This window comes from Phoenix dactylifera, chromosome 14 (genome assembly GCF_009389715.1).
Source record: "Phoenix dactylifera cultivar Barhee BC4 chromosome 14, palm_55x_up_171113_PBpolish2nd_filt_p, whole genome shotgun sequence".
Classification (NCBI taxonomy): Eukaryota; Viridiplantae; Streptophyta; class Magnoliopsida; order Arecales; family Arecaceae; genus Phoenix; species Phoenix dactylifera.
In genome coordinates, this window is record NC_052405.1 from 8,512,989 (window position 1) to 8,526,862 (window position 13,874).

A 13,874-nucleotide genomic window follows, 5' to 3' on the forward strand; every position below is an offset into this window, starting at 1 on the left:
ATACACACGAATACATATAAAGCAGATATAACCATGTGCATCAGATATTAAGGGTCAGAGGAAAAAAAAAACATGGTCAAGGACTCAATAATAAGTTGCTGTGAGAGGTAACCATGGTTAAGGACTAAACATTATATTTTTGTCGGAAATCTAACAATATATTGAGAAGCAGATCTTTAAACTAATGGTGGTGGAAATGGTAATACTACCATCAGTTCGGGAGTCCAAATACAATTATTATCGACGCCGAAAGCAGGCAGTGGAAGGAATCATATGGGGGCTAGAAGGATAAGGAGGAGTTATATGGTAGCTACCCATAGAGTAGGAAGGAGTAAACTAGTGATTTTTAAGGAGGCTCCAATCGATATCTAAACTTGGACTTAGAGGGAATTATTCCTCACTTACCAAGGCAAAAATGATATAAAGCTCCAAGCTTTTATTCAAATTATTAAGTCGTTGTCAGATGTAACGTGGTTAAGGACTAAACATTAAATTTCTGTCAGAAATTTAACAATATATTAAGGAACGGATCTTTGCAACTAATGGTGGTGGAAATGGTAATAGTTGAATTGTCAAACACCGTCAAATACAACTATTATCGATGGCCAAAGCAGGCAATGGAAGGAATCATATGGGAGCTAAGAAGATAGGAAGGAGTTACCAAACTAAAACCAGTAGAGTAGGAATGAATAAACCAGTAGATATGATAGCTACCAAACTAAAACCAGTAGAGTAGGAATGAATAAACTTGTTATTCTATAGAGGCTCCAATCCATATCTAAACTTTAGAGGGGATTATTCACCACTTACCAAGACGAAAATGATATGAAGCTCCTAGCTTTCACTCAAATCATTAAGTTGGTGTCAGATGTAATGTGGTTAAGGACTAAACATTAAATTTCTGCCGAAAATCTAACAATATGTTAAGGAACGGATTTTTGAAAGTAATGGTGGTGAAAATGGTAATAGTTAAATTGTGAACCACTATCAGTTCGGGAGAGCAAATACAACTATTATCGACGGCCAAAGCAGGGAGTGGAAGGAATCATATGGTATCTAAGAGAATAGGAAGGAGTTATATGATAGCTCCCAAACTAGAGCCAATAGAGTAGGAAGGAGTAAACTTGTGATTCTTAAGGAGGCTCCAATCCATATCTAAACTTGAACTTAAGAGGGGGTTATTCACCACTTACCAAGGTGAAAACGGCATAAAGCTCCAAGCTTTCATTCAAATTATTAAGTTGTTGTCAGATGTAACATTGTTAAGGACTAAACATTAAATTTCTATCTGAAATCTAACAATATGCTAAGGAACAGATCTTTGAAACTAATGGTAGTGAAAATGGTAATAGTTGAAATACAACTGTTATCGATGGCCAAAGCAGGCAGTGGAAGGAATCATATGGGAGCTAAGAGGATAGGAAGGAGTTATACGATAGCTACCAAACTAAAGCCAATAGAGTAGGAAGGAGAAAACTTGAGATTCTAAAGGAAGCTCCAATCCACATCTAAACTTGGACTTAGAGGGGATTATTCGCCACTTACCAAGGCGAAAACGATGTAAAGCTGCAAGCTTTCAATCAAATTATTAAGTTGGTGCCAGATGTGACGTGGTTAAGGACTGATCTTTGAAACTATTATTGACGGCCAAAGCAAGCACTGGAAGGAGTCATTTGGGAGCTAAGAGGATGGGAAGGAGTTATATAATAGCCACCAAACTAAAGCCAATAGAGTAGGAAGGAGTAAAGTTGTGATTCTTAAGGAGGCTCCAGTCCATATCTAAACTCACTAAGGTGAAAATGATATAAAGCTCCAAGCTTTCGCTCAAACTCCAGGAACTGGCCTTTGTGCAGCAAACAGCGAAATTTTCTGCTTGTGCCATAATTGTTCTTTCAAATTTTGTTTGCACCATTCAAAAACAGGTATACGCCATGCATTTGATTAGATCTGAGATAGTTTGCTGTTGGGATCGAGACGCTCAACAACTTGAACCATGATGTCTGCAGTGACGTATTTGTGCTAGTCATGCTGCACCCCATGTTCAGGAGAGGATTTGGTACAATTCAATTCAAAAAAAAAAAAAAAAGACTTACAAATGATTCATGGACTGGTCGGATCTAATGTGCCTCGGTGCAATTCATAAGAATTAATACAATTCATGAAGAACTAGTCAAAGCACGATAGGCGACATCACTAGGTCAGCTCAACCCTTACGCGACTGAGACGGTCACCTAAAGCCCTAGCCCCTAAATACATTTATTATAGTGAATTTCAATGCATTTAGGGATAAATGCATCGAGGCCCCCAAATGCATTTATGTCAAGACGTATAGAAATTTATTATCCCTTTCCTTATTTATGTATTGAAGCTCCCAAATATATTTTGTTGGAGCCTTTGAGTTCACCACCTTAGGCCCTCAAATGCATTAAGCCGCTCCCGTGCAGGAACTGGATTCTGAGTGGGGATTTAAGTGGGCATTCATCACATTTTCCTATATGTATAGGAGTTTAGCTCTTTCATGCAGCCACTCAAAGCAATCAGCAGAGCTTAGGAGGGAAGGAGAGCAGAGGATGGCCAGTTCCAAGGGTGGCGAGGGGGATAAATATCGTTCACATATCTATGGGGAAGCTGAGAAGAACACCCAATGGAGGTTTGGTGCTCCCCCTAGCTATGATGCGGTCAATAAGCTCTTTGAAGAAGGTAGAACTAAGGTGAATCCCCAACCCCTCTATGCCTGCATGCATCCTTGCACGCATGCATGCGAAATTCATAGAAACTGAAACAGCATGAATCGCCACCTATTCTTTCACGCAAAAAATACATACATAAACTCTTTTTATTACTGGATTATTATATATTACTCTTCCAAAAACCATATGAATGCTTTGAAAAATAAATATATAAATATCTTCCGATACTTTACCCTGGTATTCCCAGCTATCCAAGCAACTAGAGCATTAAACAACGTTATTGTTTTCATTTACTGATCATCATCAAACTGCCATGAAGGAATGGGCATCAGGATCGCTGGAAGAGAGAGTGCAGCATATGGTGAAGACGTGGGAGATGGAAATGTTCCACAAGAGACGGCCTCAAGACTACAAAACCGTGAATCCACAAGTCTACACGTTCAGCCTAAACGGTACAACCTATCCTGAATCACGTTCTTCTGTACCTCAGATACCGACTAGCTACCTCCTAATATATACAGGGTCTTATAAACTCTTCCCCCACCTATAGAAGATCCTTTTAGTAAGTTCAGTTTCGATCATGGTTTAATTAAGTATGCAGACCAATCCAAATAAATGACCTTGGAATAAAAAGTTTGATTGCTTTCATATATGGATCAGATGTAGATCATGATTGGACCTGAAAATAAAAATATTAGCCCCAGCTCTCCTAGAAACTCCAAATTTATGTGATTGACGTGCTGATGATAATAAAGTCTATACAGATTATATCATTTCATTTCATCTCATTATTGATAATCATATGCAGTTAATTGATGTTTTTGAAATGGATTATTGATTACGCAGCTTATAGTTGCGATCTTGCAGCATATTTGAGGCCTGATTCCACCCGAAAACCTGAAGTCAACAAAACAATTCTTGAATCCAATCAGACCCAATTAGAATTTAGGGGATATACATGGTTCGAAATTCTGACCTGATTCAAACACGGAGCAAGTTTGGATGGTGCTAAAATCTGATCAATCCAACTCACCTGCAGCTCTATTGGCTCAGATCTCTCATCTTATCAACTCAGAACTGCTTCACAGATGACTCTCCTGCAACCATTCACATTATATTATCTAATTCATGCATAACTATAACCCCATTCTTTTTATCATTTATATACTGAATCCTCATCTATTCTAATAATAGCCCTATCATTTCCCTTAAACTCCCATTGTTATTGTCTTCTTCCAAGCAAAAGGTTTCCATGAACATCGACATGGCTTCTTCTCGCCTTAGTGCTTGTTCAACATGTATATAGTTCACTAACTCTGCAGGGAGGAAACCAATAACACTGGAAGAAAAACGACAACTAGGAGGCGGCTACAATGCTCTGCTACAGACCTCATTGCCGGAAGAGCTTAGGAGCTACAATCCAGCAGAGGAGACAGAAGAATCATCACACAAGGCCTTCACTACGACATTTCCTCGTGGCTTTGCTCTGGAAATCATCCATGTCTACAGTGGACCCCCAACAATAGTTTACAAGTTCAGGCACTGGGGTTTCATGGAGGGCCCTTTTAAAGGGCATGCCCCCACAGGGCAAATGGTGGAATTATATGGGATGGCAATTTTTCAGGTGATCATATATTACTCTTAAAATAATTATTCCTGTTTCTGCTCAGGCTAAAGTTTCTTATTCCAGACTGGAGTAGCTCTTGGCTGAGGGTTACTTATTTCCTGCCATGTTAAAAAAGGGGAAGAACTAAGGAGGTCTTGATTCCAGGAGTAATTCCCTCATGGCAGCCACTGGAACTGTTGGAATAAACAAGTTTGACAGGATTAGGCCAGGAATAAACCATATTCCTGAACCAAATATTTTTTTTTTTATCAACTAATATGGGGGAAGAATGAAGTCTAGAAGACTAGAACTAAGTGAATATCTAGAACCTCGCTAAATATAGTTGTGTATTTACAGGTTGATGACACAATGAAAATCGAGAAAGTGGAGTTCTTCTACGACCGTGGCGAACTGCTAGGTGGCCTCCTAAAGGGAACACAGACAGAGAAGTCCGGGATATCTTCCTCAAGCTGCCCACTCATGAAGAATATATAGAGCAATCTGCATACCTAGAGGATGCACCAGAATAACAGCTCTATTGTGAAGCTTTACATTCATGTGAACTTTCTGTCATTAAGTTTCCAAGACATTGAGGTGCACTGGCATCAGTATGTTTTATTGTGTTTTCCATGGCCGATCATTTGCTGGAAAGAACAAAGATCTCAAATGTCAGTCTTGTTTAAGTAGGCCAATAAGTAAGTCCACATATATAGATCTAACAAAGTTCTAAACATATATAGATCATCCTATATTTAAATGGAACCTACCTGAAATAAGCTCAATAGATTATATACCAGTGGTCACTACAAGTCGGACCACTTTCACGACACTATAACACTTCAAGATGATGACATGCCAAAATTTCAAACCAAAGAAGTAATTGTTTTATATTTCTTAAACTTTTTCTTTCCAGATTTCTAACAGTATCACCATAGTGTATTAGAACTAATCTATATTTATAAGACCTACGGCTTCATCATTCACAAAAAATAATATCTTGAAGGACACAGTCTTGGTCGAATGTGTGCAAATTGGCAACTTTGCTGGCATTTATAACATTTAAATTTTGCATTTTATCCAATCTGCACAGCATCAATTGCCAATGTCGCATCATCCTGACATAAATTCTGGAGGAAGAAAAGGGGTACATTAAGCTACTTAAAGCTTACGACTTATGAAGGTGGAGATATTACCAAAACTTTTACTCTACCATGCTGGTAGGTACAAAAGACGCACATGGATCATTTATGTTGGGAAACAAAACAACACTGAAACTGAACATTAATCTTCAATACATAACTCAATAATGTGAAGCAGCTTAAAAAGAACCACTACGGAAACCTTTTGATTTGTAGCAGGCAAAGGTCACAAGAAACTATCTAAAATCATATTTGGTTAGGTGAAAACTAAAAAAGGCTAATAAGTTTTCTTGCAATTTAGATACACAGGATACTTGCAAGTCGATCGATGTCTGATAAGCTTAACCCCCCCAACCCCAACAAAAAAAAAGAAGAAGATGAAACCTCTTCATCTACCAGCATGAAATCCTAGGTCAGTCCATGCACTTGAATCAAGAGGACATGAATCATAATGTCTGCATGTCTAATATTAGATATTAGCAACTCTGCGAACTAATCATGGTACAAAAATGTACACACATTACAAGGCTCATGTTGAATACACCAACTTGGAAGTTCTTCGCACTAAAGTTATAAAGAACTATAATCTCTCTCTCAAAAAAAAAAAAACTTAGGCCTAGATTTAAAACATTAAAAAAACATAATCTTACACATACTTGCCTCTGTATTTTGGTTTTGAATCTCTGTCAAACTTGGATTTTCCAGACAAAGATATCTGAGGGTCAGCCGGGCTGAACACAGCAGAGTGAAGATTACCATCTTCTAACCATTTGAGATGGTTCTCTTTGAACTCTAGGTGCTTCTTTCTAGCTGATTCTGCGATCTCTTCAGTATATGGGCCTGTCTTTACCATGGTCAACAAATACCGACTATAGCGCAGACTCAGGATCTGCTCACTGGAAGCAACCAGAGTGAAACATGGATGTTCAGGGAGCTCAGCATTAGTAAAGCCATCCTCCCTTACGACAGGGTAAAAGAATACGAGCCTCCCACCCATCACTAGCATCTTGGCAGAAAGGTCAAGAAGATCATGCATGCACTCAGCTAAGCTGTAAGGTGCGGTTGATGGTATGTGGTCAATCCTTTTCTCCTCTGGAACTGTGTAAGGACCAACAATGCCTTTCAATAATTTACGGCCACCGGACTTCCGACCACCAGCACGAACGCCATATGGTGGGTCACAGATTATAGCATCAAATACCTTAAAAACAAGCAGCAGCAAAAAAAAAGGGCATCAGATCCATGATTTAGCATATAGCAGCCACGTTAAAAAAACTGTGAATTGCAATGTTAGTTGTAATTACCATTCAATATAGATATGGTCAATTGGCAACCTCATGGGTGGTTCATCATCAGAATACTCTGATCACAGGTTATTAACCATACAAAGGTCATCAATGATGACCCTATAAAAATTCTAATGAAGCAAACCACAAAAACTGACTACTGAATCGGTATCTCATGCAGCTAAGTGATTGAAAGATACATATGAATAAGTACATGAATTGTTCTAGAATGCATGAATCGCTTGAACTCATCATTTCATGAACAACAGTGAACAAATTAATTATGTGTATTGAATGCAAACCATCCCCTTGTTTGTGCCTAGAATTTGACCACTCTTAGAAGTCTGATTGAATTAAACAAAAAAAAAGTAGTTTTCTCCATTGAACTCTTTGGAGTGAAAATAAAACACAACTTTAAAGAGATTATTCAGAAGCAGAATATAAGAAGTCATAAGCAGAAAGAACAACAGTTGCCCACATTTTGCTTCAATTTATTCATATGTGTTTAAATATCATGCAGTCTCTGAAGTGTAAATTGGTTCCATGGTGATTTGGCACATCAATACACCAGTTAGACACAAACAAGGTACATGCGAAGCATTCTAAGCCTCTTATTGTTTTTTATTTTACTTTTTTGATAGGAAAGAAGGGAGACCCACCCACAAGATAACTACCCAGACTCAAATACTTGGGATGCACCACCAAGACTCAAACCCAGAACCTCAGGTTGCTAAGCAGAAGGGTGTGACCACGGGAGCAAGCTCCTATCACCCAAGATTCTAAGCCTCCAATGTGAGCTTCCTTCGCTGAATACCCCTTGAGAAGGGGTATTATAAAAATGTAAAAATGGTGTGCAGCACAAATTAGTGCTAACACTGCTCACCATGCCTAGCACACAGGTTCCTACTAAAAGATAGCGTCGATAATAGTTGTGATGCAACAAAGTAAATATAATGAATTCTACAAAATTCCTTCTATGCAGATCCGCATTGAAGCATGATTCCATTATATATCTCCGTATGATGGCTGTATAGACTCCAGAATGATGTGTGCACCTGTATGACCAATCAACTCATATGTATGCTTTGATGGAAAAGAAACGAAAGTGCTTAGATTGCAAATAAAGCCATTTAGAAAAGTGATGTATATCATAAAGAACCAAGAGCTTAATTAGGCACAGCAGGAGAGAGTGCTGCAAACACCAAATTCATGAAAACCATCATGTATGGTAACATATATAGAGGACATGAAATCACCTCTCTCAGTCCAGGACGCCAAGGGGGCAGATTATTGTCTGCCCTCAACAAAGATATTGGCATTGGCAAGTTATACTGCAAAGATCATTAGAAAGACAGCCAGTGAGAAACATATTATAATTGACAAAGCAAAAAAAAGAAAAGCCAAGAAAACTGTCAAAAACTGATATCTAGAATTACATAGTAAAATCATACAATGGTACTAGAAAATTTTAATGCTAATATGCAAAGATTTTCACAATGGTGGTGGAGACAAAGGTATCAAGTGTCAATTAAACAGAAAAGATGTATTCAACAAAAAAAAGAAGGGTTTAAAGTAGCACATACTATTTTCTGCATAATGGGTTCATTAGTTTGGTCACCTCAAATTACTTGAAAGCACAAAGGCTCCTAACACCCGAACATCGAAAGCCACCTTGTATCAGGTTTACTTTCTGAGGAATCATCTCATCTGAATCAAGGACTTTTCTATTGGCAAAGATAGCCATAGGAAATATATTCAAAAGGGATCAGGATATTTTAAACCAGAGGTGCAGCCTCCTGAAACACAGGCAATCACAAGGGCATATTGCATACGTATATACTTTGCATGCAACAAACTGGTTGTGATTTTTTTTTCTTCATGGTCCTCTTTTTTTTTGGTTTAGCGAGGTGGGGCAGTAGGGGAGCTGGAGGAGTTGTTTTACGCAATTGTCCAAGCAAAATGGTTAGCCCTTACATCTCACATCTGGAATTTTCACTATATTCTGTAGTCATAATTGTACTAAGAAAACAAAAGGTTTACTGTTTACATATATCCTGCCCATGTCCTACTCCTATAACAGGTCCTACAAGAAGACTGCCAAAGATTACAGCAGTTTCCACTTATCTTGAATAGACAACAGTTGAATTCTCAAGATTAAATATCAAATAATCTTCAGAGTTCTGAAAGATAAGAAGTGGCAGAAGTGATGGTGGTTGAAAGAGTATACAATGTTCAAAGCAAGTCACTCACCCATTTGTTCTATCCATGGAGGGCCCAGGACAGAAGCATCCAAAAGAACAAGGTAGATCATTTTTTTATCAAAGTTGGAATGGTGTAATTGCAAAGTAAATCCCTTTGAAATTGGATAATAAAAGATGGGAGGCAACTAAGGAATTATAGCTGATGATACCAACTCATACACTAAAGTCCAGTGAGCTTATCCTAGTTTGACAGGTTATGCCCTTTCCCCCTTCCAATATGAAGCAATTTAAACTTTTATATAGGATACATCAGTGTTGCAGTCAATATTAGTACGACTCAGGATGATGCAAGAAAAGAAGTTGGATAGCTGTAGCACCAAATTGATGCAGAAAGGAATTAGAAATGAGTTTTAGAGATTAATGGGGGGTCAGAGATTGAAAATTCCATTCTTTGGATTAAAGTAAATTAGAGAGGGAATTTATATGACACATGCAGGATCTATGAGTAAGGATTCACAAATCTTGAAGAGACTACAACAGTAGTGGACTAAGATGGTTTAAGATATATGGTAGATGTAAGACTATGGAAGTAATTGACTAAAGTGGTGAAGAAGAACAGAAATTCATATTTGAGTAGAAAATAAGATTTAGGTTCAGTGAATTTTGAAGAGACTAGGGCAGCATATTTGGCTTAAATGAAGAAACATATATAGAGAAAAACCTAATGGAGTTGTCTCCACAAAATAAAACATATAATTCTACAACAAGGTCGAAGGCATAACTGACATCCATTCAACAGGAAAATTCCATAGATCCATTGTTTTTACTTATAATCCCATTCAAAAGCATGAAAAGAATACAAAGAATCACCTGTTTAAAATTGCTCCAAACATTACAATCTGGGCCACGCCCATCACGTACTACCCTTATGTCAATATCTGCACCCTGGAAACTTTATATCAGAATTTTCAAGATAACAAAAACCTTCTTGTTCAAACAGGGGATAACAAAAGGCTACTTGCTTAAACAAACACAGACCATTGTCATTGCTCCAAAATGTGCAGCAGCAACCAGAATGCTCCCAGTTCCTACAAAGGGATCATAGACAAGTTTTCCTGGTTGTGCTAACCCTTGATTAGCCATGAGAAAGGCTATTTCAGCATCCATGGCTGTAGGACCTAGGTATTTACGACTTTTCAACTGATAAGTAGGCAAAAGCTTTCTATCTGCAGCTCCAACCTCTCGACCAAAGAAAATTGCCCTCTGGACAATTGGTGGAAGGCCATTATTTGATCCATAATTGTCAGTTTCCATGAGATAGAACTTGTGATCTGGGCTTCGCAAATCAACCCGTCCCTGGAAGGTTACTATCAGAAATTGAACTAGCAACAATGTAAAATTAAATAATCTACCCAACTTCTTGCACCTCAAGCATATATAATACATTACTCAAAAAATGATATATTTACTGATTTAATATTAAAGTTAGATATCTAAGACTTTACATATCCAGGCATGTAAGTTCATTTGCTATAGTTTTAAACACAAATATAAAGAAAGAAATTTACAAAGGAAAATTGAGTGGTTTCTTCAGATGGACAAGAATAAGACAGTGCTCTGATACCCATTACATGCATTTGTAGCTTTTATTATGTGACCTTTGCAGTTTTATTTGCTTCAAGCTATTGTATTGTGTAAATTTCGATCTTGAACATTTCAAAATTATTAATCTGAATAATTTATTAGTCATTCCTCGTGCAAAAAAGAAAAATTTGCATATAACACAAACACAGAACCCTCATTCATACAACTTCGCATCATTATAACATTTTCAGACAACCCATAGTCTCAGAATACAAAACCATTGGTTCTTGAGATGGTTCATCATACATAACGTTAAAATCTCAAAAATAATACTTCTAGGATTCTTCTAATGAGCTAACTGTCCGTAACCAAAAAAAAAAAAACCTAAATCCTCTGAACCAATTTTCAAACAACATATTTTTATATTATTTTCCTGCCTCTAAATTGACATATTTAAGAAGCATAAGCATACCTAAGAAACACTCAAAATGCAGTTACGAAATATATATGACCTTGAATTAGGGTCCACATGCATTTAGAGTTTGTTGGAATGATTGTGCACATGGTTTTTTTTTGGTTTTTCTATGTGGGATGGTATTTTTTATGCTAATATTGGCCTCAAAATGTTAAAACTTTTATTGATAATACATGAAACTTTCTTCACAATCCACTTTTAATTTTTGCACATTTTAAAACATTTTTTCACAAGTATTATAATAAGCATAAGAGCGCAAAGTGCAGATATGCACATACAAATATATATACTCATATTGCAAAATAGTACAATTGGACCTTTAATTTGAAGCATTTGACAAAGTATATATTTGAGACAATCATCAGCACAAACATATATGTAACATAGGTTGCAATCAACATAGATTACTTGTCCGGTATTTTTCTTCTTATTCAATTGTAAAAACAAGAGAAATTCAGAAAAGCATATTTTGCTGGAGTTTTAAACAGTAACAAAGTATGCAATAGTCACAGAAGAACCTACCTTGAATGGTATGTAACTGAGTCCTTGGATGCGTTCATTTTGTTCCTGAAAGCTAATCACCTTGCCAAAGCTGTCCACGATGATTCGGAATGTGCTTTCTGATGTCAAGTATGGCAATTTCTTTTCATCCGGAAAATCTCTTATAGCCTTTTCCAATTCTTCATAGCTACTCCCCTGTCCCCAAAGTTCATACATTCCCTTGACAAGTATACCTGTAATCATGCAATTGTACCAGCATCCACATATGGACACCACTCTTTATCAAACACCTTTTGCATGTGTTAACATGTTATTACATGTATATGTGTATACATCGAACTATCGCAGTAAAAATAAAAGGTGACATGAAATGAGTTTAAAAACTACAGTGCCACAAATATGAACACATGAACAGGAGTGTTACAACTGCTACCAATGAATATCATGAATATGTTTCCTTAGAACTTGCCTTCTAGCTAAAGCTTCAGCCATCTCAATTTCAAAATGAAAACATGTTTGAAACATAGCAATGGCAGGGTACAATAGGATTAAAGAAGAAATTATCCAATGATAGTAAGAGTGATGAATATCATAATTTCACGAACAAAACAAAGATAAAATTTATTAAAAGAAATGTCTCGGTTCTTTTAAACCTGAATGTGTGTATGAAAATTCTGACATCTCCTAGCTAAAGAAACATTTCTATACTTAGGTGCCAAATTTCTCCAGCTTGACAAAACAACAGTCCTCATGGAGAACTAAAAGATTATTTACGTATCAGATCGAAAGTTGAAACAAAAATAATATGAACATCTAGAATTTTTTTTTCTTTTGAGAATCTACATGTTCATTTTTACAATATTTATTAATTACCATTCAAAGCTTAAATATAGAAACATCCCTTACCTTATATATCTTTCTTAGATAAAAATGTATTTTAAGTTTAAAAGGTAACAGCGTACGCTACTCCCCTCTCTGCTTTGGATATGCATCAAAATTCATTAACCTTATCTTAGTTAAAAATAATAAGAGGAAAGAAAAGGGAAGGAAAAATGGACCACTAAAAAATGACTACACAGTCACGTGTACCATGATAACTGAATCAAAAATGCCAAGAAAGCTTTTTCCCACCCAAACAAGCTCCAAGATTAGAATCTAGAGAAATTAAACAAGACCTAACGATCGATGAATTCATCCACTTCATGATATGAATCAGTAGTCGGATAATAGAAATGCTCACGAACCACCAAAGAGCCAAGAACTCAATCAAAAAGAACCTGCCATCTTGCATTCAATTCCAATCCAAGGCCTACTAGACATCCATAAACCATAGGAAAAAGGCTTCAAAGATTAAAAAAAAGGAAGAAAAGATTACATTTTGATGCCCCCTCTATTCTCCCCAAGGAAGGAGAAGACAAGAAACATTTCTTGAATCATTCAAACACATCAAAAACATCCAAGCAAGAAGATTACATTTTGATGCCTGCTATAAACGCCCACAAGAAGAAAAAGCCAAGAACCATTCTTTCATCCTTAGTACTTCAAGCATCAAACTAATTTAAAACTCCAAGCAAAAAGATAACACGATTGGAAGTGCCACCGGTCCACCAGTAGCAAAAGAAAATAATTTTTCAAAGGGACATAAAGGAAAAGGGAGTTCTCACTTCGCTTGGCGATGTTTCTTGCTATCTCCTCGGAAGGAAGTGAGACGAAATGGAAGGGGGAATCTATGTGGTGATTTTCAGGGAGCCTCCACTCCAGAGACCGCGGCGGAGGGCCTCCTATTCCTTCTCCGGCTGCCTCGAAGGCTCCGAAGAGCTCCGCTAGGGATTCCACCTCCGGCCTCCGGTAGTCCAAGAGCCGGTGGTAGAAGACGCACAGATACCACATCCCTCTCTCTCTTCCGAACCCTAATTTCTTCTTCCTTCCGAACACAAATTTCTTCTTCTCTTCGCCCTCTTTCCGCCGTTGCGACGCCGCGAGGTGGGGAGCAAGGGCCAACGAGAGAAGATAAAAAGAAGAAACCCAAAACCCTGAAATGAACGAAGGGCCGGTTATGATGCCTCGCGTGACAGTTTAAGGGGGTCGACTGGGTCGGAAATCAACGGTCACGATCGGTCTTGCTAACTCCATTCTTTTTACCCGTCAGATACGATAAACGGTCGCACGCATTTCACGCGTCAAAATAACTAACGTTAGGGTCCTATAAATAACTTTACATATTAACCCCTTCGGTGTGAGAATATTACGTAAAGTGCTTATACGTGAAAAAGCTGATAATTCCCGTGCTTTGGCATATAGGACCGCGTGCGACCGTGCAAAAATAACTAATGTTAGGGTCATAAAAATAAATTTACATATTAACCCCTTCAGTGTGCAAATATTACATAAA

General features: G+C 37.4%; 2 protein-coding genes across 2 annotated transcripts; one reads left to right on the plus strand and one right to left on the minus strand.

The window, feature by feature from the left end:
• The first annotated feature begins 2,379 nt into the window (after positions 1-2,379).
• Positions 2,380-4,979, plus strand: LOC103704843 (pathogen-related protein-like). The gene is made up of 4 exons (XM_008788318.3): positions 2,380-2,711; positions 3,010-3,142; positions 4,013-4,314; positions 4,654-4,979. Exons 1-4 carry the CDS (start codon positions 2,496-2,498, stop codon positions 4,789-4,791), a joined length of 789 nt encoding a protein of 262 aa, XP_008786540.2. The 5' UTR covers positions 2,380-2,495; the 3' UTR covers positions 4,792-4,979.
• Positions 4,980-5,877: 898 nt separating this feature from the next.
• Positions 5,878-13,499, minus strand: LOC103704842 (tRNA (guanine(10)-N2)-methyltransferase homolog). The gene is made up of 6 exons (XM_026803751.2): positions 13,147-13,499; positions 11,504-11,715; positions 9,961-10,278; positions 9,793-9,867; positions 7,978-8,052; positions 5,878-6,636 (listed from the first exon to the last, which is right to left on the minus strand). Exons 1-6 carry the CDS (start codon positions 13,370-13,372, stop codon positions 6,082-6,084), a joined length of 1,461 nt encoding a protein of 486 aa, XP_026659552.2. The 5' UTR covers positions 13,373-13,499; the 3' UTR covers positions 5,878-6,081.
• Between the last annotated feature and the right edge of the window lie 375 nt (positions 13,500-13,874).

Bases quoted from the DNA above. Each gene is read 5' to 3' on its own strand.
- LOC103704843 (XM_008788318.3), top strand. From the start codon at position 2,496: ATGTATAGGAGTTTAGCTCTTTCATGCAGCCACTCAAAGCAATCAGCA. The intron at 2,712-3,009 runs GTGAATCCCCAA...ACTGCCATGAAG, and splicing joins TTGAAGAAGGTAGAACTAAG to GAATGGGCATCAGGATCGCT. The intron at 4,315-4,653 runs GTGATCATATAT...GTGTATTTACAG, and splicing joins ATGGGATGGCAATTTTTCAG to GTTGATGACACAATGAAAAT.
- LOC103704842 (XM_026803751.2), bottom strand. From the start codon at position 13,372: ATGTGGTATCTGTGCGTCTTCTACCACCGGCTCTTGGACTACCGGAGG. The intron at 10,279-11,503 runs GTAGGTTCTTCT...GTAACCTTCCAG, and splicing joins TCAGTTACATACCATTCAAG to GGACGGGTTGATTTGCGAAG. The intron at 9,868-9,960 runs GTCTGTGTTTGT...TAAAGTTTCCAG, and splicing joins ATTTTGGAGCAATGACAATG to GGTGCAGATATTGACATAAG.